General features: G+C 44.0%; 1 protein-coding gene across 3 annotated transcripts; it reads right to left on the reverse strand.

The window, feature by feature from the left end:
• On the reverse strand, positions 1-24,162 carry LOC306831267 (pecanex-like protein 3). Of its 3 annotated transcripts, none has more exons than XM_079355243.1 (36): positions 23,771-24,162; positions 22,318-22,805; positions 21,440-21,648; positions 21,253-21,358; positions 20,938-20,977; positions 20,647-20,742; positions 18,475-20,223; positions 17,077-17,206; positions 16,541-16,710; positions 16,347-16,404; positions 16,129-16,240; positions 15,843-16,000; positions 14,756-14,909; positions 14,127-14,159; positions 13,811-13,982; positions 13,605-13,715; positions 13,379-13,470; positions 13,186-13,295; positions 12,181-12,286; positions 11,988-12,080; positions 11,743-11,893; positions 11,080-11,224; positions 9,758-9,935; positions 8,328-8,436; positions 7,941-8,070; positions 7,788-7,846; positions 7,471-7,686; positions 6,820-7,073; positions 6,478-6,708; positions 6,082-6,185; positions 5,338-5,485; positions 5,004-5,234; positions 4,283-4,557; positions 3,967-4,136; positions 3,166-3,578; positions 1-3,025 (listed from the first exon to the last, which is right to left on the reverse strand). In XM_079355243.1, the coding sequence occupies exons 2-36, from the start codon at positions 22,468-22,470 to the stop codon at positions 2,873-2,875; spliced, it is 6,819 nt and encodes a 2,272-aa protein (XP_079211369.1). In that variant the 5' UTR covers positions 22,471-22,805; positions 23,771-24,162; the 3' UTR covers positions 1-2,872. The 3 variants fall into 3 exon arrangements, with proteins under 3 accessions (XP_079211369.1, XP_079211368.1, XP_079211367.1); XM_079355242.1 differs by having other exon boundaries at positions 9,758-9,932; positions 16,099-16,240; XM_079355241.1 differs by having other exon boundaries at positions 16,099-16,240.
• Positions 24,163-24,840: the final 678 nt, after the last annotated feature.

Genomic DNA, 24,840 nt, shown 5'->3' on the forward strand with positions numbered 1-24,840 from the left:
TTCATTTGAAAACAAAGACACAAAAACCTTTAATTTAAATAGGAGAAAAAAAAAAATCACATAAAAAAACTGTACAGAACATTAAACGTCAACTTAAAGTTCTTAAATAAAGACCCCGCTCCCAAAAGAACTACAATAAAAAAAAGAACCAAGTGGGATGGTGTATGATACATTTTGTGCAAAAGAAGTTTGAACTGATTCTTCCCAAACTGCACATTTCAAAGAAGGCTGCTGCCCCCCCCTCCCCCAAACCTCAAGATGGCGTCTTCAATGTAAAAGAACCCCAAAAAATCCAATAATAATAAAATAGATTTATATTTTAAATATATATTTATATACCAAACATGCTGTACATAATATCAGAGATTAAGAAATCCCTTTTTATTGACACCCACGTCTGTCTGTGAACTTGTGCTTTCCTCACTCCCAGCAAAAAAAAAAAAAAAAAAATCCAAAAAATCAAACAAAAAAAATAATAGTATTACTCCCTGTTGCTTTGGATAGAAGACAAATGAAAAACAGAAAACAGAACTGATCAGAAAGTCTCTGTTTTTCCTGAGTTGAGGGAGTTACTAGTGTGTTTTTAAAGAGGGAGACTGACGCACTTTGAACCTGTCGTCGTTCCTTCACAGCCGAGACGGACACAAATCTTAAGGCTGCAAAAATCTCTTTACAAAAGACAAGAGGCTTTAACTGTGTCCCTTGTTCAGATTTTGTCAGAAGCTGAATGTGTGTGTCTGGGGGGGGGGGAAGAAAACGGTAGTCAAATGATGGAGTGATAAAATAAAAACATGGAGACGTTGAAACAGAGGCCTCTTTAGTAATGCATCAGTGTGACCCAGTACTCAACACGCCTCAGTTTCATTTTTTCAGGCCAAAACGCTCCACAGGAGAAGTCCATTTCTCTCCCTGTTCTAAACCCTGAGAACACTGGCCTCCTTTTCAAGTTTCTGACAGGGGAACACCACAAGAGATAACGAGCATACAGAGGAGGTTTCTTGTGTCATGTTTAAAGCAAGAGGTCATTTCAGACTGGGCACACTGGGACAAAGCACTGGAGGGGGAAAACATTTGAGGCCAAATTGAGTCGATCTTCCAGCTTCCTCTTTACATGGCGTCATCGACTTCATTCCTTTTAAAATCAGCGGTGGAATTTTGCCTTTCACAGTGGTGGCGAGAAAAAGAGTGCAAGAGTGGGAAAGAAACCAATGTCAAATGACTTCTCAGGAAATGCTTCCAGTTATTTTAAACACTTAAAAAAAAAAAAAAGACCAGCCATTGGTGAGATGATACGAATGTGATAACACCAAAAAAAGAAAAAGAGGGAGGGGTGGGGAGTACAGTCGACAGAAGGCAGATTCCCAATTTAATACATCAGCATACAATATTGACAAACCCCATCAAAGATATCTGTAAGACAATATTAATCAAATAAATATTCCTCCTTTGCTTTCAGTATTTATTCAGCTCTTTTATCTCCAACTAAAACGCTGGATTAACTGTTGTAGAGACAGCAGTAGTCGTAGTGGGTTTATTAGTAGTAGCAGGAGTCGCAGAAGCAGTAGTTTAGAAACAGGAGGGAGAAAATAGAGCTCCCTGCACAAAGCCGCCCGGGTCCCTGCTATGGAGAAAGTCATGAAGTGAGTGGATCAGAGGGGGCCTTGTTGATCGGTAATCCAAAAGGAAACAAGCTCAGCGCACCTTACACACTGATGAACTCTTCAAGTAAAGTCAAAAAGAAAAAAAAAAGAAAAACATTCCACTCACCAAATAAAAAAAAAAAAAAAAAAAAGGCTTTACGTCTTTTATCGTCCCAGTTTGTTAGCTTGTGATCAACACAATTTTCTCCGGTTGGAATTATCCTCCACTCGACCTGGATGCGAGTGCAGCTGTTCCATCCAAAGTCATCCCACCTCTCCGATTTTCTTGCCAGACTCAGGCCTCGTGTCCCCGTCGACATAGAGTGTAAACTAGCGGTAAAAGCACCACATGTTGGCAGGGGATGAAGGGGAGTTTTGTCTTTTTGATTCCCTGAAACTTGTTCAAAGATACACCTGTCGAGTGTTGATGTGGTCAGGCACCTCTGTAGGAAATAGGCCAGAGCACAAAGACAAGGATTTTGATGTGAAGCTTGTTTTTTTTTGTTTTTTCTTCTTCTTGAATATGTTGAATGTGCAGGGAAGAACAAGATGACTCAGGAGCTCCTGAACGTGGTCAAGATGTTCACTTAAATATTGTTTGAAACACAACTGAAGGTCCAGTGAGGGAGGTCTAATTAGAAAAAAAAACAAGGCTTATCGTGGTTTAAACATCTTTCACCTGCACATACAGCAACAAAATGTTTTTTTTTTTTTTTAAAATGGTTATGCAAAGAAAAAGAAAAAATGCTGCAGATGGCAAGTGAGAGAAAAGTCAGAATCTATTGTCTTTTCTTCAATATAGAAAAATAACAAATCCTCAAGTAAAATATCCCTTTTAATTGCACTGGCCTTTGTGGCCTGTCACTACTATTTCAACCTTGTGGTTGGTCCATAAAAACACTGCGTGCCTTCATTAGAGAAAAAAGGAGAATATCTTCAAGCCCATGAGTGGTGATGAAAGCTGAGTGGCTGAAAGGATCTGACGATGTGATCTACATCAGCTCAGCCTGCTGTCAGAAGTTTTCCTCCTCTGGCTGAGAGGGGAGGGATGATGGTGTGTGACTGAATCTATCCAGTATTGCAGGGGCCACTAAAGGATTTATAAATCATGTGAAGCTCAGTTAAACAAGGGTTGATGGAATGAGTCCCAAAGGGGCTGGAGGAAGTCTGGGGTCTGGTCCAGATTCGACCGCGGTGTGCTTTCGCTGCGGAGAGTGTCACGCGGTGCAGACTCAGCGCAGGTGCTCGAGTAAAGGCAGCTCTGTGGATTCCTCTCGGGGGGTCGGGGGGTCCCCTGCATTCAGCAGGGTGGGGTCCAGCTTCTGAGTGGCTCCCAGAGGATCCTGTGTCAGACTGGCCTCTTGTAGGGGTGCTGGAGGAGCAGGCTGAGAGAGAAACATAATCAGCACTGCCATCGTAGACAGAAAACCATTTGGAAAATAGTCAACAGGTAAACACATGAAGGTTGACAAAGATAAACTTGATCTAATCACGTTTACAATAAACACAGCAGCCTCCTCCTCACCTGTGTGCGTATGGTCTGTACTGGTCCTCCTTCCAGCTCCATTGCAGCTGGTCCGTTAAAGCCCTTCCTGCTTGAAAAACTCCACTTGCCAAAGTGGCTCTCGTAGTGAAGTGCGCCGCCCTGGCCGAGGCCGAGGCCAGCCCGCTGGCCTGCTCTGTGCCCTGCGCTTTCCAGGAGGCTGGCTTGCAAGAAGCGCTCTGGGCCTGGCAGAGGAGGAGGAGCCAGGGAGCTGCTGAAGGAGAGCTGCGAGCTGGACAGCTGGTGGCCCAGGAGCCCCTGGATGGAGGAGGTTCGCTGGAGGGACGAGAGCAGTCCTGCCTCCATCCTGCCCTCCGACTGGCTGAGCAGGGCTAAGGGGAGAGGCTGTGGGTGGTGAGGCCAGCTCTGGGTTGGACCTAAAGGGTTGTCTGTACCTAATAGGGAAACATTGTTTAGCCTGCTATTACGTACAATGAAAAAGTGAACAAAGTAAACGGATAAAATACTGTTTTATTTTAAACTTGGCAAGCTAAATCTGCCTCTGACTTTAATAACAGTTTTTGATCCGAGTGTAGGGCAAGTCAAGGCAGCTTTTTACAGGACAGCAGGCCGGCTCTACAGAAACTGGGTTTTTAGCATTGTGTCTCCTGAAACCGAAATACAGGGACTTGCAGGGATAACAAGCAGTTACATTTAAAAGATGACGCCTGTACAGACAAAAACACAAAAAGATAGCAGTGAATCTGGCCACAGACTTTTTTTTTTATGAGAAACCCTGTGAAAGTCCAGGCTGAGCGTACAGCGGCTTGTTTTGTTTCTTACCCATGGGGGGTTGGACAGTGGTGATGTGGGACTGGGGGAGGCTGGAGGCGGGTGTGCTCTGCGTGGTGTGAATGGCAGGGTTGGTGGAGATGGAGGTGGAGCCACCTCCACAGTCCGAGTCCTCGATGTTTCCTCCGCTGTTACATCCAGCTCCGCAGCCCTTCTGTAACCTAGAGAGAGAGAGAGAGAGAGAGAGAGAGAGAGAGAGAGAGAGAGAGAGAGAGAGAGAGAGAGAGAGAGAGAGAGAGAGAGAGACATTTAATCAACCATCCCCGTCCTTTGTAAGCCGTCTCTTCATGAAGTGTCGACCTCTCACCTGTCCCAGCTGCTGATGAGCCAGGTGTAAATGTTGTGTGGGCTGACAGGACCTCCCCAAACAGACCGGAGCTGGTTGTGCCCCCCTGCATACGAGGTGGTGAGGGGGGACACGTAGATGGGGTAGCCGATGGGCTGGTCACATGACGAGTTGATCATGTTCCTCAGTGCCTGTTTGGCATTTTGAATGCTGCCACGCTCAGGGTTACGGTTACGCAGGAAAACCAGCTCCTGCTGTTGGCCTGCCCAGAGCCCGCGCACACACTCTCTGTTCACCTGTAGGGGGCAGCACAGAGATGAGTTCACTCAATATAAACACCTCTAATAAAAACACATGAACTGCTTCACATTCGAAAATCCTGAACCAAGTTCACAGACCCAAAAGTGAACTAGTTCAGGATGATTTTGTTTTTTTAGCTTGTAGAAACTTTATTCATAAATGTTCGAGAGAAACATTTCAGAGACTCACAGAAAACCAGGTACTGCGTATCAAACTTCAGCACACACTGCTCATTAAATACTCTCAAACATTAACTGTAAATTAACCTGTTCAGTTCATCGTTCACCCAAAAAAATCCACATGATCATTCAGTGTGTTCAGCTAAAACCCTGAGGACACTTATCTGCTTTAGATTAGGAACATTTAGTACAAATATAAGAATAAATTACAAATAAACTAGCTGAAATCATGAGACCAAGAGAAGTGCAGGATGAGCTGTGACCTTTATGACTCTGAAGCTGAGGAACCTCTTGTTGAGCATGATGATCTTGTACTCGTCACTGCCGTCGTCCATGATGTGGCGGAGAGCCAACAGTGAAGGCATGTTAGCTAGAATGGCACTGCGCCACACGGGGTCACCCTCATGAGATATCAACATCTTCTCCTCGTTGGCAGTGATGGCATCATACAGAACCATGGGATCCTCGTACTCATCTGGAGACGTAAAGTGGTCCTGGAGGAAAAGCAGATTACAGCGTTTGACTCTGGGACAGTTATCATTCTGACCTAAAAGCTTGTTTTGTTTCTCTTTTCCACATTGTGAGAAGCAAAGCTACCTGATGCAATTTGAGGGACATCCGCACTCCTGGAGCCACAACTCGATTCAGCAGGTCCATGTCTGCAAACACCCATTCATCCCTGGGAGATGTGATGCGAAAGTCTCCCTTGAAGAGAGCATGGAGGCCATAGAGGAAGGGCTCCAGGCTTTAAACAGACAACAGAACAAATGGGGCTTAGATCATGTGTGTGCAGGGACAGGTAGCTGTAGTTAATGAGAGTAGTAGTCGTCTCATTGACTCAAAAAATGAGCCTGAGATGGGTGCTGACACATCGCTCTGGTAACTTCATTTGGTGGTGAAGGTGTGTACAGTCGTTTGAAGCAGACACTGGTGGTTGCAGGAAGTGAAATGGCTTCATTGTTAGTGGTCGTTACCTTTCCTTTCTCTTCTGAGCTAATCCAGAGCACACAGTGCTGCAGGAGCTGCATATGTCAACAAGCCTTTCAAACACAACAACTTTAATTTTAAATAACTAGTAAAAAGTAAATCTCTCCGAAAAACACTTGGACATAAATCACCACAATAAACTGTAAAGAAAGAAACAATGTTTGAGAAAAACTTGACCTGAATTTTGATTTTATAGTTCAGTCCATGTCTCATCTGTTAACGTGAAGGAGGCGGAGCTTATGACCTCTACTGCAGTTAGCCAGTAGATGGAGCTCCAAATGTTTTGGCTTCCCTTTTCGGAGCGCTCTCTTGTCCCTCATCTTTCTGTGCTCTGGGTCAGGGCTGGTTATTTACCTTGCAGACATGCTGTGGGATGCTGTTCCCAGAGCTCTCCTTCCCAGGATACAAAGCCCGAAACACATGTTGACAAGCGGAGAATCTCTTTCACAAGCCACCGGCTGCAACAAAAATCAAAAGTAAGGATAAAGAACATTTTTGCTCTAGAAATGCTTCTCAGATTGGACGAGGAGGAGCTTCTTGTGACCGACAGGGACGGCTCATATCCTTATAAGTGGGGGTTGCATGAGGATTGTATTAGGCTGAGCAGACAAGCATGTGCAACTCAAACCAGTAGCTCCTGGCTCCAGCTCACTTTTCTGCTTCATAAAATGTAAATAATTTATTGAAGGCTAGTTCAGTAAAGTATCAGAGGAGGGCTCACTAGTACAAGGGGAAAAATGAGAGTCTGACCGTTTGACGCCTGCTGTTGCAGTACTGAATCCAGTCCAGGTAAATCATGCAGAATGAGGAGGGGGTAATGCCCGAGGCCCTGTGGTCGTAGTCTTCGTCAATATTCAGGTTGAAGGTGGGGTCGCTGTCTACGTAGTTATTGCCAAGACACGGCCGTAGAGCCTCTTGAATGGTTTCATTGGACAGCCACTCTTCCAGCTTCGAGGATCGACTCACATAGTAGATGATGCTCTATTCAAGGGAGGGGGGAAAAAATACAGATTTGAATCTTGAGCTGAAGACGTGACGCAGGCCAATTCAGTGTACAGGCATACTTTAAATACACTGACGTGAGTGGCTTACCTTGACATAATAGGTGATGAGGATCTTACGAAGGTCAAATACTTGCAACATAGAGGCCGCATTGTTGTCGCTGATGCTGTAGCCCTCTAGTACGTACTTAGTGGCGGCCACCTCCCAGGCCAGCCAGCGCTGTCCGAAGGCAGCATTGAATGACAGCATGTGTGGGAGGTGACCGGGCTCACAGCAGCAGCAGCCCTCGTCTTCCTCCACTCCCTCTGTGATGGCCTCTACCTCCCTCTGCTGACAGTAGGTACCTGCACACATCAAGCAAAAAAGCCTCCCAGTGTCAAATTGTACGATTTTAGACTTTTAAACTAAATGCAAAATAAACACTACAATATTTGACCGGACTAAATTAAGGACTTTAAAAATAAACAGTCTGTGTGTCTTGATTTAGACTTTAAATTCTGCCTTTACTGGCACGTGACGAGCTCTTTTTAGAGAGTGACGCACAACAGCTATCTTTTGAGATTCTTGAACCCTAAAATAAACCTGCAGCCATGAAACGGATTGTCTTTTCAGATGGATACGAATACAGAGAGAACAGGCACAAAAGTAGTGCTAAATATAAACTGAACAAATATTAGTACTGGTTTGGAAAAACTGTATCATGCATAAACACATTAGCACCCGTCCTTTCATGCTGCTCACCTCTAAACTCCAGACCCCTCAGCTGGAAGGTGACCAGGCCGTTGCCGATCTCGATGATGTGCACCAGAGCGTTGAGGTAGTCCGAGGCGAGGATGAAGCAGTCGCCGGTGGTGTAGTTCCCCCAGCGGCCGAGCAGCAGGTCTCCGCAGAGGCTGTGCTGCAGAGAGCGCGTCAGGTGCTCGTAGAAAATGGAGTTCAGATTGTTGTCGTCCGCGCCTTTAAGAGAAGAAAATCCCAACTCCACATTTATAGAGTGACCAGAAAGAACAGTGTCATGGTGACACTGAGAACATGGGGGGGGATATGTTAGAGCATACCTGGGTTGCGGTCTAACTGAGTGGCGAGTCTTGTGTTAGAGTGATCGACACGCTTGGTGCTGGAAACACAACATATGGAGTCAGACCTGAATGTAAATACTGTTAAATCCCATTTAAACAGAGATTAGAACTTTTAAAAAAAACAAAACATACTTGTAGTCTCGTTCCCAAAATTTCACAGGTCTGGTGTATGATGTGACGAACACAGCACTGCCAAGGACAGGATTGAGAGGGGTGGAGAAGACGGCTGAGAAGATGGCCTGAACAAAAAGCACAGCAGAGTCTGGAGTAGCTCAAGTTAAGGATATCTTTGTAAAATCAAATCCCCTGAACATTCAGAGTCCTGGTGATCGCCTCTGGAAATGTGCGAAACAGGTATAACATGTCTGGAGGGGACAAAAAAAAATAAAATGAAAACAGCACTTTTAAATCAGACTTAAGCAGCAGCTCCGTCTGCTCTGTTCTGGTCTCAGCTCGCGTGGTAAGATTAATTGGACAATCCATGATCACTGACATGAAATTAATCAGAGTGAAGGATACGGGGCACAGCAAAAGGCTGAGCGAAGGCGTGGAAGGCCGAGCCCCAGGTGATCTGCCAGGGGGCGATGTATGTTAACACAAAGCGCAGCTTGTAGAGCAGGTCCCACATCTGAGGACAATAAAAAACAGACATCACATTCATGACAATATAGACATTTGACTGTTTGTACCGTATTTTCCGCACTATAAGGCGCACCTAAAAGCGTTAAATTTTTTCAAAAGCTGGCCATGCGCCTTATAATCCGATGCGCCTTATATATGGATTAATATTGTGGCGAGCTGTGTGGAAGGATGACTCAAAGACAAGCTTTAAGTTTCAGTCAACACATACACTGCCACAAGCAGAGGCATTTATTAAGACAGAACATAATACAATAACACAAACATCGCCAACAGCAGAAAGTCATGAACAGCAATACCCAAAACACTCATGGTTTACACCAAAGTCCTGAACATCCATAATGCTTTGCGGCATCAACACCCCACGATTGGCTCTACAATCGCTACAATATTGAGCCGCAACAGGTCTTGCAACTACGGTAAGCAGCCGCCGACTCAATTTTCCCCCGTAGAAGAAGTAGTGCGCGATGCATGCTGGGATATATAAAACGGCGTTTTATTTCCATTTGTGTTTGTGTAAAGACCCTGAAATGGCTCCTATTAAGAGACACGCTTACAACGCAGAGTTTAAACTCAAGGCGATCAGTCACGCAGTAGAACACGGGAATAGAGCAGCAGCGAGAGAGTTTAACATTAACGAATCAATGGTGCGGAAGTGGAGGAAGCAAGAGGATGAGCTAGCCTAGCACCGTCCGATGGATGCATACCCAAGCCTCTACTGTAGCGCCTTATAATGCGGTGCGCCTTATATATGGAAAAAGTTTTAAAATATGTCATTCATTGAAGGTGAGCCCTATAATACGGTGCGCCTTATAGTGCGGAAAATACGGTACTACAGACATTAACAACACTCAAGTGTTCACAAGTGTGGTGTGTGTTCACACAGAGGAGCTTTAGAAGCGGACTAACATGTGTGAGCTAAGTGCTCTTTAATTGGTCAGAATTTGTTGTGGGTAAAAATCCGGGCAGTAAACAAAGACGAGTTGACTCCTGTCTGTCCAGTTTGAAAATGGAGAGACGGCTACAATGAACAATGTTTGCTCTGGTCATTGGGTTTTACAGTTTCTACTTTTAGCTCTGCAAGCAAAAGACAGTTTGATAAAGACCTGCAGGTCAAACAGGTTAGGTGTGAAAAGTCTTGGCCCTCATCATCACCTCTCGACTTATCTATCAACCTACAGCTGCTGTGTCACATTCTAAATATCACAAAACTTTCAACTCGACAGGAGAGTCAAATTCTGCTGGGTGTTCCTTTTCGCACTGAGCAGCCTTGTTTTCAACTTTTGGCACGGCAGGCTGTGTGTCCTTACCTTGCTGAAGAGAATGGACATGAAGTAGTAGTCGATGAGGAAGGTTTCGGAGAAGTGTGGATAGTCGAAGTGGAAGAAGAGCGTGGTGAAGCACAGCGTGACGTACTGATGGGAGGGGGCGCAGAAAGATGAACGCAGCAGCTTCATGCCCGCTACTGAGATGAAAAGAGCCCGGCTGCTGGAGGGGTCAAGAAGAACAAGGGAAGTCAGTGACACAGATTGACATCCAACCACAGAGCAAGAAATACAACAAGATCTCTTAACCCAGATGTAAGCTTCTGGCTGCTGCTAAAGTTGAACAGAAAGTTGAAGGTGGACTGGAGGTGTTGGGACACGATTGTGCTCTGTGACTTAGGAAACGATCTAAATATTGTGTTTTATGTCTGTAACTCTTGGCCAGGACACACTTGTAAATAAGATGGTAAATCTCAAAGATGTTCTCCGGTTTAAATATATTTTAAATAGGGATGGGACTTTAACGCATTAATTACGATTAATTAATTACAAGAAAATAACGCGTTACATTTTTTAAAACGCATTTAACCACAGTTAGCTTAATCCCTAGCTTCGCGCTCGCTTATCGCTAGTTTTTCGCTAGCTTCGCCATAAAAACAAGAAGCGTTTGCAGCCTAAACTCGACCAAATGACTGGCTTCATGACCAGAAATAGTAGTAATTCATCGTCTGATAAACTTAGAAATTCACTCGCTAAATGGGTTGCTCTGGAATGTAGACCACTATTAATGGTAGAAGATAAGGGGTCAGAAAATGTGTTAAAGGTAGCAACGTGTGATCCAACTTTCCAGCTGCTGTGCAGATAAACTATTTCAAACAAGATCCAACAGCTTTATGAAACTGAAGCAAGCAAAATTGCATGCATTGCATTCATTCATCCACTAAAATCCATTCAGCTTGAGAAGTGTTGCTTTTTAGGGCAAATATTGTGATGCACTTAAAATGCGATTTATTTCGATCAATTAATTAGAAAGCCCTGAGTTACTTGGTTAAATTCTATTAAAAGTCCCACCCCTAATTTTAAATTTGAAAAAATAAAATAAAATAAAAGAAAATACACCAACTTATACATTGATTCATGTAAAGAATAACTAACATACATATAGATTAAAAAGGGTAACAGATTTATAACAGACTTATTGATGTACCCTTTAACACCGAGCACATCCTGCAGGAAGCAACATTCTGCATGACCATTAATTGAATGTTCTGGTCTAAAGCACAGTTCATTCATTGGAGAGCAGAGATGGAGAACTGCACAGATTCTAAATGTTGAAATCTTAGGAGACGGTTCGAGTCGAAGCTTACTAGATGTCCAGCTCTTTATGGTACTGGCCCACACTCCGAGCTTCAGTCGTAAGGGAGTTCAGCACCACAGCCGGGTAGATGAAATATTTCTCCACACACTGCAGCCACGCGTACAGCTTCTCGAACCACATTAGCTGGGCAGCATCTGGAGAAAAGAGAAAGCAAAGCCATCTCCCACACATGCACACTCGAAACTTTTACTTTTTCGCTCAAGGTTTCTACGGCCATGAAATAAAATAAGGACTTAAAGATGTAAACAGTGGAGTGGTGTGTTGTACTATCTCTGGCAGATGTTCAGGTATTGAACATGGATATGCTCAAGAAGACATAAGATAAAGGAATGCAGCTGAATGCAAGAGGGGTCAGGTTACATTACCATTGATGCAAGTTTTACACTGACAACGCAGTACAAAAGCACTTTAACTGTGCTGTTATTTTTTTTTTTATTAACTCCATGTAACTTCTTCTTCTACTGCCCTAGTTGATCGTAGGGTGCTTTGTTGTTGTTATTAGAGGGGGAGAGAGATAAGGATGAAGTTCAGGACCTGAACCCGCAGAAAGTGCCATGAGGACTACACTCTCCATGCACAGGGAGTGCAACATAACCGCTAGCCTATCATGAGCCTCTTCAAGTGCGTTTTAAAAGCTCAGGCAGACACCCACCTCGGACCTCAAACTGGCTGTACTCTCTGGAGCGGAGCACAGGGTGAGCCAGGCAGAACCACGGCAGCTGTTTGCGGAGCTGAGGCAGCAGATAGTGTGTGATGAAGCCGACAACTCCAGCCAGGATGTACAAGACAAAGCTGAGAGCAGGCTGCGTATCGGGGGAATAAAAGAGAGAAGTTAGCAAAATCATCATCTTTGAAATGTGTTGTAGGGAAAGGATCATAAACTCTGCTCGGACTGACTTGAAGAGCGATGAAAACTGTGCTGGCACTGATGGCGAAGGTAATCACAGCCATGAGGGGACACATGACGAGATCTGAATGCAGGATTTCTTTCTACAAAGAGAAGTGGAGAGGGCAGAACATTTTTAAATTACTGACACCATGAAATTAAAAGTGAAAGTGTTTGTGCAGACGGGTGAGCACTGATCTTTACCACGGAGTTACGCAGTTTCTCAGGAAGAGGATCCTTGATCTCCACAGGGGGTTCTTCTGGTGTTCGGTTCTCCAACTCTGGAAATAACTTAGACCGGACCAGTGACCTGAAGGAAAAGGTATAAAAATATCCCCCCCACAAAAAAAGTAAAAATGAGAACAATGAGAAATCTGAGGTGTAACATCAAAGGCTGCGCAGAGGGAGCAGCTTGTCAGCAGCTGAGCAGCATCAGTCCTCCATCACTGTCTAAACAGGGTGTGTTCAGGTTCTCTTCTGTGCGTGGGTCACTTGTGTTTTGGCAGCACTCAGCACCAATTACTTATTCTTCCTTCCTTTTAGATGAGAAAATTAAGAAAATTACACCTAAAATGATTCTTTAGGCTGCAGCTGACATCCTGTAGACAGCTGCAACAATTAAAGAGTGACGCGGCTGTCGCGATTATAAGTGTGTTTAATATCTGGGGCAAACAGTCATGCACTGGAGAAGAGCTCGTATCCAACTGAAACCATTTTAAAAGGTTTCACACGGGATTCTGAGATCACATCAGGTGAGCCCGGTGTCAGGAGGATTGGTGTAAAGAAGGTTTAAATTTGGAAAGCGGCATCGCACCTCCATCTTTGCAACAAAGGAGGAACATGACAGCGGACATCCATCTCTCTGTGATCCCCTACTGAGCAAACAGACGCCACTCGCCACACTTAATCGATTGGTAGAGCGCGAGGGGAGAGTGACAAATGAAGTGCATGTTAGGGACACGCTGTCAGATTTACAGTAAAAAGTCTTGTGGCGTTAACGTGTCAGGTCAGAATCTGTGGACGCAAACGGTGAAGAATGATTCACACAGAAAATGAACAAACTGGTTTTACACGCATTTGAGTCTGAATTTCTTTTTGACTACATGTTTGTACGTCTTCAGCTGTGCAGTTTGACTCAACAAATCAGAGGTAACTTTTAACCTATCATAAAGCAGGCTCGTGTTGACTAGGATAGAACCAAATACTAACCAAAGGATGGTGGGATCACTGCTCTGGCGGCTGAGGTGGTAGGATAAAGCCAGGAGGAGGCCACAAAACACAGAGAATAGTACTGGCACATGGGCATCCCCCCACGGTGCCTGATGGAAAACAAACAAACACATTTAGGACTGCTAGCACCGATGAATCGGAATCACATCACACATGTTTCTGTTTGACTGACATTGATAGCACCAAGGCAAAATCCATACAGCAGAGCAGCCACCAACACGCTGCGTAAGAGGCTGAACAGAGACGAGAGCGGGCTGGTAGTGGCTGAGGGGGGAAAAAAATAAAACAGGGAGACCAGTCAGTCTTTAGACACTCCAACAGGCCCCCCCCCCCCCCCCCCATGATGTCATATCTTCACAAGATATGACATCAGCACGTCTGTGCAAACATGTTCTTACCAGTTCCACCAAAAACATGCATGTCGATCTGCTCCAGAAGACACATCACAAAAGTGTTGACCTGAGGTAGCAACCCAAACAGGAAAATGACAGGGAAACACAAGGCAAACACTGTGGGGACAAAGGAGAGAGAAACACGTCAGGCGCGCGCACACACTGCACAACAAACTAACGCAGATGTGTCCGAGTCACGTATGAAAACGCACCAACGAGCATATCCCTGACACAGAGCAGGAAGTGTGCCGAGAAGAAGGTGACGCCGTAGAGGGAGAAGGGCTGCAGGCTGCCAGAGCGCCCTGATAGGTCAAAGATCCAGATCATCACGCAGCACAAGCAGAAGTAGACTGGCCGACTGTACACGATGATCCAGTTATGGCCCTGTGCAGTGAAACAAAAAAACAAAACAAAAAAAAAGAAAAGGAAAATGAGGCATAGTCACAGTAGAACTATCAGGTAAACTATTTGTTTTTGTTTGTGTGAAATGTTGTTTCGCATTATTAAAATGTGGAAACCAGTACTCACGTGCATGGGAGAAGCTGCATCTGGTTGTACACTCTAAAACAAAGAGGCAAGACACTTTTAGCATAAGACAACACTGAGAGGATTAATGACTGGGAACATTACTAACATATTCTTAATGCTGATGAAGTTCTCTATAGTCTATACATAGTTAAATATAATGATAATTGCTGAGTGAAATAAATATATACAACTTTTAAATCAGGGCACAAACTGTGCAAATGGAGCGTTACTTTATTTTCACACACTTCCATCCCAGTGTATCTCATCTCTAAATAAACTTCTTCTTTTAGAGTTTGAATCTCTGCCTGATCTCTGACGTAACGCTCAATGAGAAAACACCACATTTAAATCAAAGCCCAAATATTCAGCTGTCTGAAATGTAACTCTACTCTCTGACGTCTAATATTTCCTCATGGCTCCAAAATCTAACCAAATAATATGGTGAAATAATGTAGGAGTCTGGGCCGAGGCTGTAGTGTGACACAATACTGAACCAAATTCCACTTCAATCAAATGATCATAACGGTTATATTTTGGTCAACATCTTTTAGGATGTGTCTATTTATGTTAGAATTAATGCATCAATGATAAAAAGATTTATTCTCTTATTGTGGTTGTAAAGAAAGTACCTTGAGTAAAGAGTACTGGCAGCTAGCAATGACCAGGCAGAACTGGAAGACCCAGATGTCCCTGAAGAAGCCCTGGAGCAGCAGGAGGAACCCCAGGAAGGCCACCAGACTGGCTAGCACCACAGCAAACACGTTCTCTCCCACACGCCGATTCCTGTCGACAGAAAGCAGAGAAATTAATGTTTGGACGACTTGAGAATCGTGTTTGAACCCGGCTGTGTCAATATGCTCTAAACTTTCCCAATGTTGGAGAAAGATAATTAACATGATGGTACCGTAAAAAAAAACTTCAACAGTTGAGGTCTGACCTTTTAGCACTAAGACACGGAGAACTTAATGTCGGTCTGCATTAACCGTTTCTTCTCTTTATGAAATCAAGGACAAAATATATTTGACATATTCAGTTACACACAGTACACACGAGGGAACAACAACTAATAAACAAAACACAAAAAATATGAAATGATCTACTGAAGCACAAAGATGTAGGCAGATGCTCATTCTACTAACTCTTCTGAAAAAAGAAAACCTCTAACTACTGCGTCAGAATGAAACATCACATTCAAAACAAAACAAACACTTTGATTCACTGAGAATTAAACTTTTCTTTTTTTAATTAACAAGAAAGAGACAAAAGAAAACAACCAAAGAGTCTCAGTCTTTGTCAGCTCTTCGTTGACGTGACAGATTTGTTCTCCGCATTTTTAGATATTTATTTAAACGATCAGGAGGCTGTTCACTGATTTGCGGTTAACTTTTGTGTCTAGCACTTTAAAAAAAATTTTTTTTAGACAGTTTACAATTGCTTCACTTTCTAAAAATAGTAGAAAGATTTGGTCAACACATTAATAATTAATGGAACTTTTTGCCTGGATTTTTTTTTTCCAAGATTTTTTTTTTTTTATAAAAGAAGAAAGTAAACAAAGGGATTAAACAATGCTTTAAAAGCACTGACATACATAATTTATTACACACAGGTCAATGATATCAGGGACAACCAAGTACAAAGTGCTTTATTTGTTTCCCAGAAAAAAGGAACAAAGCAGAGTATTATTTCTCTCTGTCTGATTCCAGCGGTCTGGCCTACCTGTCCAGTAAGGCCAGAAGAGCCAATCGATCATATCGAACCCTGAGCCACTTCCCGGGGAGCACCCAAAAGCGATAGTACTGTTTGGGTTTGGCTTTCTCCTCGATCATCAGAGTGTTTTCCTGGGACTCTTGTAGAGACTCGTGATCCAGATCGAACTGGAAAACAAGGTGATAAATCAAGAAAGGGAAACCGCACGGTCAGTGTGAGGTAGAGTGTCCTGACTCCGTTACATCAAATATCTACAAATCCTAACCTCAGGCATTTCCAGAGGCACCCTGCGCACCTGCATGCCCTGTAAAACTACAGGTCTGGGCTGGAGCAAGGACAGGACTGGAGCCCCTTCTTGGACCTCGGTGGAGGTGAAGCTTGAGGACTGGGATTGTCTCTCCCTTTCCCTGCGAGTCGAGATGTCATCGTATTAACTTTGAGCTTTTTGTAAATCGCTTTCTTGTTTCAAGTTTGACTGTACTGTCTTCATGAAAAGGTAACTTCTTTACTTACTGAACTGGATCCTCATAGCCCCCTCCAGCAGGTCCAAATGTGTAGGACCTCTTCACTCCTGTGACACAACAAAGCATAAGAGTTATTTAGTAGATACATTTAAAAAAGAATAAATGAATTGAGGTCAGAAACCCCATTTTAACTGTCAACAGTCAAAAGAATGCAAGAATTCCAGTTTAACGCGACCAACTCACCACTCTCATCGTAGAAATAGTGCACGGCCCCCTCGGATGTGTCGTCAAAGGTGGAGGCCTCGTGGATGCCGCTGCGGGGCAGTAAGAGCGAGGAGGCGAACTGGAAGGCTGAGGGAAGTGTGCGGGTCCGTGAGTGAGAGGAGGTCCTCGCTCGCTGGAGGTCCTGAAGGCTACACGAGCAAAACCGCAAAACGTTTGAAAACCGCATTAGCTTAAAACAGTTATTTTGGTAGTGTTAAGCCTAAACTCCATTAATCCTGGTGAAGCTGGCGTGTTCCCTGAGATCTAGTTTTATTTAACAAACATTTTGTTCATTCTACAAAACTGTGAATATTTGTTTAATATCACCAACCTTGAAATATTTCTTTTCAACACAGTAGTTACAGCAGGCATTTTAATTAAAGCTTCATTGTTCCTGCTGACACTGAACTGTCACTCAACCACTGCTCTCATGGACTGAAGCTTGGCAGACTTGGGGCAGATGTGAAGTCTTATTTGAGGCAGGGTATCAGCTGAAGCCTGCGGAGTAGACTAACCTGGGAGGGGATCCCATGGTGGACGGGGGCGGTGTAGGGTTGCTCCCAGCATTGTGTCTCCTGCGGATGGCCTGGGTCCTCTTCACACTGCTGACTGAGTCATGCTTGCCCCCATCCTCTGCAGCCATGGCTAGAGAAGGGTTATCAGTTACATCAGTGCAGTGGGTTACATTACAGTATCAGTGTACAACATACAAGATGCAATTACTGTCACATATGTCCAAAATAGGCATGTTAATGAGAGTAGAGTTTTAAGATGTAGGAATATTGTGTCACCTGTATCATAATAAAAAAAGCTTTCTATCCATCACCTGTTTTCAACACCCTGAGTCTACCAAAGATAAAAACCCCACATGGTTTTCTCCATTCTGTTGTTTTTTGTTACACAGTGGGGGATTAGAAGGTAGAGCCAGTAACGTTTTCTTCAAAACTAAAATACAGACTTGTACATAAGTACTGCAACTCAATCAGCACGTGGTGACGTCGTCTGCAGAAACCCTGTCCTCTGCCTGTATTTGATGTTTTGGTTGACTCGGGATGATTCTTGGCAGGGAACTGATGTGTTTAAGAGTAGATACAGAGATTCAAAACAGCTGAGCAGCAAAGAAAAGGAAATATAAATCAGGACAAAGCACGTTCCAAGAGTGGAGTGTGCGTTTAGACAGGGCAGGTGTCAAACACCGCTGGTTAGCTTGTGCTAGCATGCAGTAGCTTGCAGTGAGTGTGAGTGTGCACTTCTAAGGGGGGGGGGGGGGGGGGGGGGGGGGGGGGGGGGGGAGCGATGAGAGCGTCGGGAGGGGCTTGATTTGAATTGTTGCGTGATCAAGCTGCAAAGGGCAATGCTACCGACTCCACCTTGAATGTGACCGTATAAAAATATGAGCAAGAAGTTAGTCGGTCGCAACAGCTCCGTTCTGCTCATCAGAAAACCTGCTTCTGATTGATGTCATTTGTAAACTACAAGGATGAGTCATACATCTGGATGGTAGCTCAGATTTAAGGTCAGTCAATGATATGTTTATTTTCATGAGTCATATTAGCCTTAAATATGATGTGATGATAAATCACTGTCAAACAACTACATGAGCCGACGGTCAAACAGTGAATGTGATGACAATATGATGCGACTGTTTGTACATTCAATGAGTGTAATCCATCTTCAGCTTCAGACACGTTTCTATTGGAAGGTTGAATACAAAGTAATTCATTCAATGTCAGCCTGAACTCTCTTTTTCTACACCTTTAAAATCGAGCTTCATAGTTACGACTTTTCTTTATTTAGTTGGAAAAAAACACTCGTAACAGACATTGCTCCATCCCAGGAGGATTATCATTTACTTGCATTAAAAAAAAGCAAGAGTTAATTTCCTAGTTAAAAACATTCTGGACAAGACGTACCTCCGCCCACAGCTCCCTCTTCAACCAGCTCCTCTGTCCTCCAGCCCATCTGGTTTCCAGTCCAAGAGCCTCCGAGAGAATCCAGCCGATGATGATGATGAGTGCCAGGGAAGCCGTCGGTGTGGACAGTGCGAGCTTCCAGGTCGGACTTGGAGATGGTGAGAGTGCGAGGTGCCGGGGTGGAGGTGGAGGGCATCGTGAGCAGAGTGGAGGGCAAAACCGCCGTGGTGCTCTGGCCTCCGCCGGCGCCGTCCATACTGAGCACTCGAGCATGAGTCTTAGCGCTCGCCGTGCTTGAGGAGCGCTGAGCAGCACGAGAATGCGAGGGGCCGGTGGGTTCAGGTAAATCCCCTTCTCTCGGAGGAGGCAATTGAGCAGCAGCAGCAGCAGGGAGCGGGGATGTAATGCCAGTGTTTGCGAGGTCGGGGGAGTAGCAGGAGGTAGAGGAACTCGAGTCGTCGTCGTCATCGTCGTCGTCGTCTGAGCTGTATCGCCTCTGAGAGCCCAGACTAGAACCGGCGCTCATGTCGCTGCCGTCGTCCTCGTCGCTGGAATCTTCAAACAAACTTTCACTGTAAGCCTTTGCTCCCAGTCGATTTCTCACTGGGATGTAATCTCTGTGTTGTCTGTGATTTTGATGACGCCTGTAAGAGCCACAGTCAAAACTGCTGCTCCCTGCTCCGGCTCGCCGTCTCGGAGCTTTCCTTCGGCCCGGCCTGTGCCCCACACTACTGCCGCTGGCCCGCAGCAGCTTCAAGTCTTTGGGGCGCACAACCTGCTGGGCTTGAAGAGCAGATTGGTCAGGCAGCAAAAAGGGGGTCGAGGATATAGGCAAAGCAGGCTCAGAGCACACCAGACCCAGGGCCAGCCCTGAGGGCACTGAATTGGCTTGCCGAGGTGGGGGTAGAGGAGGAACTTGTACATTTCTGTCTAAATCACAAACCTCCGAGTGACCACTACTTGAAGGGGAAGAGTTCTGGAGTGGAGGGTGCTGTGCAATATCACAAAGTAGAGGGGGTAAGTCTTCTCCTTCAACGAGCGTCCTGTCTAGCCCCTGGCTGTGGGAGAAATCTTTGGAAGGGGATCGGAGTAGCACGCTGTCCGACAGGTTGTCAGTGTCACTGCCGCCCTGTCCTGCCGGATCCTCTGCCGGTCTGGGGATGTGGGAGCCTATCGCTGGAGCTGAGCCAGAAGCTTGTGCGTCTGCAGGCCGTGGCTGGCCGAACGACGGACTTTCCAGCTGAGTGGAATCAGTTTTTTCACTGCGGTAACTGCTAACAGTGCTTAGCGTCTCACGGTCTGTGGTGGCTCCACCTGCACTGAAACAGCTGTCCGTTGATCCAGCAGCTAGCGCTACCCCGCTGCGGCTGCCTGGGTGCTCAGTCCCCGGGGCAAACGCCACAGGATCGAGGCCCAAACCCAGGAGATTTTCACTCAGCTCCTCACTTAAGCTGCTCTTTATGAGGGGGCTGAGGGGAGTATCTCCCAGACTCTCCGATTCAGCAGAGGGGCCAAGGGGAGAATATGCCCCCAGCTCATTGTCCTCAGGACTCTGTTGAGAGAGTTGTTCTGCCAACTGCTCCACTTCCTGCAACTGTTCTTTCTCACCTCCATCCTCCTGACTGGAAGGTGAAGGGGGGATAGACAAGCAGTCACCAGGTTCTCCAAACCCAGCTGACACTCCCATGAGAGCAGGGAAGTCCCCTCCCAGAGCAGCAGCCACGCAGGACTGGACCACACCAGGAGCCCCTTTACAGTCCGAAAGATCAAAATCAGATTAAGATGCAAAAAAAAAAAAAAAAAAAAAAAAAAGAGATGATACTTCATATTTTCTTAAAATTGTGGGTGCATGCACTGCCATTCAATCTAATAGAGAGAATGTAGAACCATGTCTGCACTGGAACTATATTAATTCAGAAACTGTATTTGTTCGCGGAGGGCAAATCAAGGGTACAAAGAACAGCAGCATGAAAAACAAAACAGACCGACACACAATGAAGTAAACTTTAGATATAAGTGGACAGTAAGTGGACTAACAACAGGAAACCACCATGTAAAAAGCTGCATTAAAGTACAGCTCTGTGCATACAAGCTCGTAAGTGTTTTCATTCAGGAAGACCTGGGCGGTCTTCATTGTGTCTGTCGTTTACATTTATTGAAAAGTAGACTTACTAATGGTGTCCTGGGAAGTCTGGCGTAGGATATCACGGTGAGCTGATGTGACGATCACATTGTTGCTGCCTTGTTCCCGCATCAGCTCTCTGATATCTGAGGTTAAAGTAACAAGAAAAAAACAACAGTGGATATATAAGGAAGAAAAAGGGGGGGGGGGGGAGGACTGGCAGTGGTCTTTTGGCATAACGCAACTGTGTTAGGATGACGTAGGAAAAGACTTCAGATTATTAAATTCACAACTTTTAAAATTAGAAAACTGATGTAAAAACTAAACATTCGGATAGTTACCCTTGGTACCTCCTGAATCCTCCAGCTGAGGTAAGAACTCCTGAAAAGACAAATCACAGTGAATTTAAAGTGCTGTAAAAAACAATATAATTCATTATAATGATATATTATAATATATAACATGAGACCACTGGGATCTAATAAAAAAAACCTGTATCCAGCAGTCTGAATTGAGAATTTAAAACATGTTCTTAATGATGTTCTTAGCTGCACTCGTGTTCAGGCACACTGTTCCTAAAATGTACACGAGTAAAAGTAAAAGTGGACGAGTAACCGTGAGGCCTGCATGTCACTGGAAAACAAGGAAATCCTCACCGAAACCTGGTTCAATCCAAACAGAGAGTGCTGAGAGCTACAGCGTACTGGGGGTGTTGAATTCACTTTCCGAAACACAGTCATCTCCACTCCCACATGACTATCCCTGTGAGGGGGAAACTTAACGCATTAACATCACTGGGATTTTTAAATCTTTCTACTAAATCCGCCAGAACATACTTCTTACCTGTGATGGTTCCCATCATGGGCGCCTGATCCTTCATCTCCGTCTTCCATCCTTGTGGCTTCCGCAGTGAGTGAGGCTTGCTTCTTCTCGACGGTCTCGCCGAGGTCAAACATAGCATGAAGCCGGTAGTTTACCACCTTGATGGCTGTGAAGAAAACAGCCACCACAGCCGAGTACACTCCTGCTACCACCAAGCTAGGAGGAAGAGCCTGAGAAGAGCATGAAGGAAAGTGAGTGTGGCTGGAAGAGCAAATGTCTTTGTTCCTTCCAATAAAGAAGCTTATGGAGAACAGCTCTCTAAAAATAATGTTGTACTAAAGGAAAGGTTATTTAATTGTATTCATTTAAAAATGATGACTTCCTTTCAGCCACTGCAGACCAGTCATGAAAAACAATGGATGGCACAAAGAACCACAAATGACGAGCTTTATTAGGGTTAACTAAAGTGATTTGAAACTGAGCTACGACACAAATGTGAGCGAATCCCCCACACTTTCAGTTTTAAATGCACAAATTCAAGATTTTGCAAGTTTCCTGCTCCTCCAGTCACACACCACACTTTATCCTGTTTAGCACACACCCTGAATACAAGCTCAATGGACGAGTCAAATTTAAATTTGCACCATTTTTTCATTTTACCTTCTGTTGACCGAAGCGTTGCTGCCACTAAATCATTATCATAAAGTCTGCAGGTGATGTAGCACAGCTTGTTTGTGATGGGAAAATATATAAAGAAAAAAAAAATCCTTTTTTTTTTTTTAAATTACTCTACAGTATGTTATCCAATGGTTTGTGCCCTTCCACCTGTCAACCATGTATTAAGGAAAATAAATGGCTTGTGCAGCTGTTGTTTCTAGTAAAAAATGTTAAATGCTTACCATGTACAGCAGAAAGGGGAAGGCCAGGAGAAATATCCAAAGGTACAGGTGGAAGCAGTTGGAGAAGGTGCTTTGATGGGGGTCCACATACCATCCACCTGTGAGTGAGGCCCAGACCCCCTGTCGCAGTATCTGAAGAGCTTGGGAACCCATTTCCACCTCCAGATTCAAAAAGAAGCCGAAATGCTTCCTCCAATGCCGTAGCTCCAAAAACTGTGCAGTAGTTCGAGCCACAGTATCTTGTGTCTATGATGGCACTTCCATTGGGGATGGCAGCTTAACCAAGACTGGTTCATCAAGGATAATAGTTCTGTGTCTTGGATATGTATACTTCAGTTGATTTAAAGAGTCCTTGCATATTCTTGTGCCAGTATGTGCTCTCTCTCTGCACCGATGTTGCCACACTCTAGCCTAATCCTTGTTGAGTAATCAGGAGAGTGACTTTTTGGCACATTGGTAACCCACTGACTGTATGAAAACACATTCATCTGTAAGAAAGATCAAAACTGGTTTGTTTCCTTTTTCCAGGCCACATGATAAACACATTAAGTATGGGGGGAAATGTAGGTTAGACAATCACCAGTTCACATGGCAATGCATCAAAAATCTGAAAAATTAGAAATCTATCCGCTGTCCGACACTTTTAAGTGTCTTTTAGTTTACTCTACTGAAAATAACTTCTTAATAATCCACATTGTGATTGTGACACTTTACATTTTCCTTTAGTTTCAAACTGATACTGAATTAATTTAGAAAACAGATCACAACATAAGTGGGTCTGAATTTGTCTAGCAGTGACTTCTTGGAGGTCTATCATCCACTATATTAGACAGTGTTTTGTTTTTTCAGCTGACTCTGCAGAGTTAGTGTCATATTTAAACAAATCACGAAAATACAGGTGAAACTTACTTAAACAGATACAAGCATTGTAATGATTCAAACAAGATTAACAGCTGCCAGGTGGTGTCTTAAAATCAAAACAACACTGAAGCTACAGCCCATTGTTATTCATATATTTCAAGATGACAAAGCTCTCCGTTTTCAAGCCCAGGCCACTGCTGTGCTAGCAGGATTAAGTTTTTTTCTTCTTCTGATTGACATTAGCAGGCTAAACAGGGAGTTTAGCTCATCTTACGGATGTCTCTATTAATTCAACAAACACTGCCTACAATTACATCGATGAACCCGCAAACACACACCGAAAGAAGCAGCACAAAAACATTTGTTACCGGCTAAAGCTAGGCCGCACATATCAGCTCCTCAAACCTGGGTAATGTCCCTAAAACGTGAACTGGGTGAATGTGAAGCCATCCTGCTACAACTAGCTGAGCCGATGATCGCTAGGTGAACCGAAGTTGCTTGTCATTAAGCTAGTGTTAGCGTAGCTTGATACGTTAATTTAACATGCTCACAGTGAAATGTTTTCCACATTTGGATTCCCAGCATAGCTTACAATTAGCATTAGCTGTCCAGCTTGCCTCATATCTTCCTTCCGCATCCAGTCCTTACAAAATCTCAGAGCTCTCCTTCTCAGGATGCTAACGAGCAAGGCTGTCCACAAACTGTAGCTTCACTTTTTTTGGCGTTGGCTAACTAATCATTGTTTTTCTCCTGGAGGTCCCTCGTCGTCTTTGGCGTCAAAGGTTGACCGACATGCAGTGAGAGCGGCGGTCCTCTCTCATGACGGACGACAGCTGTTTATTTGGCATAAAAAGGTCCCTATATTTTAATGTTTCAACAAGCTAGCTAACTGGGTAGCTAGCGCTAGCTAACAACTAGTTGACACACACGCACGGACGCAAGCACGCACGCACGCACGTAGAGAGAGCGATCAAGAGAGAGAGAGAGATAGAGAGAGAGAGAGATGACGATGTTGCTGATTGGTCCTATGCACTTACGTCATGGGAAGGACATTTTTCTTTTTACTTGTAATTATTGCTTTATAAGTAACACGACAGAGAAAAGCGAAACAAAATGTACAGGTGTTGAATCGAATAATAAATAATGTAATTATATCCGACAATGAAAGGCAAAAACAAAATGTGGACAACAGAAAAATAATAATAACTTTCTGTTATATTTTTCTTTATTTAGTTTTTGTTTTGTTTTATATCTGATGTATTTTTTTTAGAAATCTGTCCTAATATCATTATTGCGCCTTATTAATGTTATTATTGTATTGTGTTATTTTATGCGTTGCCAATATTGTCACATTTATGCCATTAAAGCTTTCTGAATTCAACTGAATTGAAACTGTCACTGGGTGGAAAAGTTTAAAGCAGTTTTCTTCAACCTAATCTAAAAATGTCGCTGTGTTAATATTAAAGAAAAAAATGTACAGCTCTCAAGTATGAAAAAACTGTATCTAATTACAATTTTTCTTAAAAGGGCACATTTGGATTAATGCATATAACTTACAATATTACATTGACATGTTCCTTTGAATAGATGTGTGGTATGATCTGTTGTCGTCAGTACTTTCCTTTCTATTAGGTTAACAAAAACATTTAGGCCAGTCAAAAC

Source organism: Symphodus melops (assembly GCF_947650265.1).
Source record: "Symphodus melops genome assembly, chromosome: 11".
NCBI classification, from domain to species: domain Eukaryota; kingdom Metazoa; phylum Chordata; class Actinopteri; order Labriformes; family Labridae; genus Symphodus; species Symphodus melops.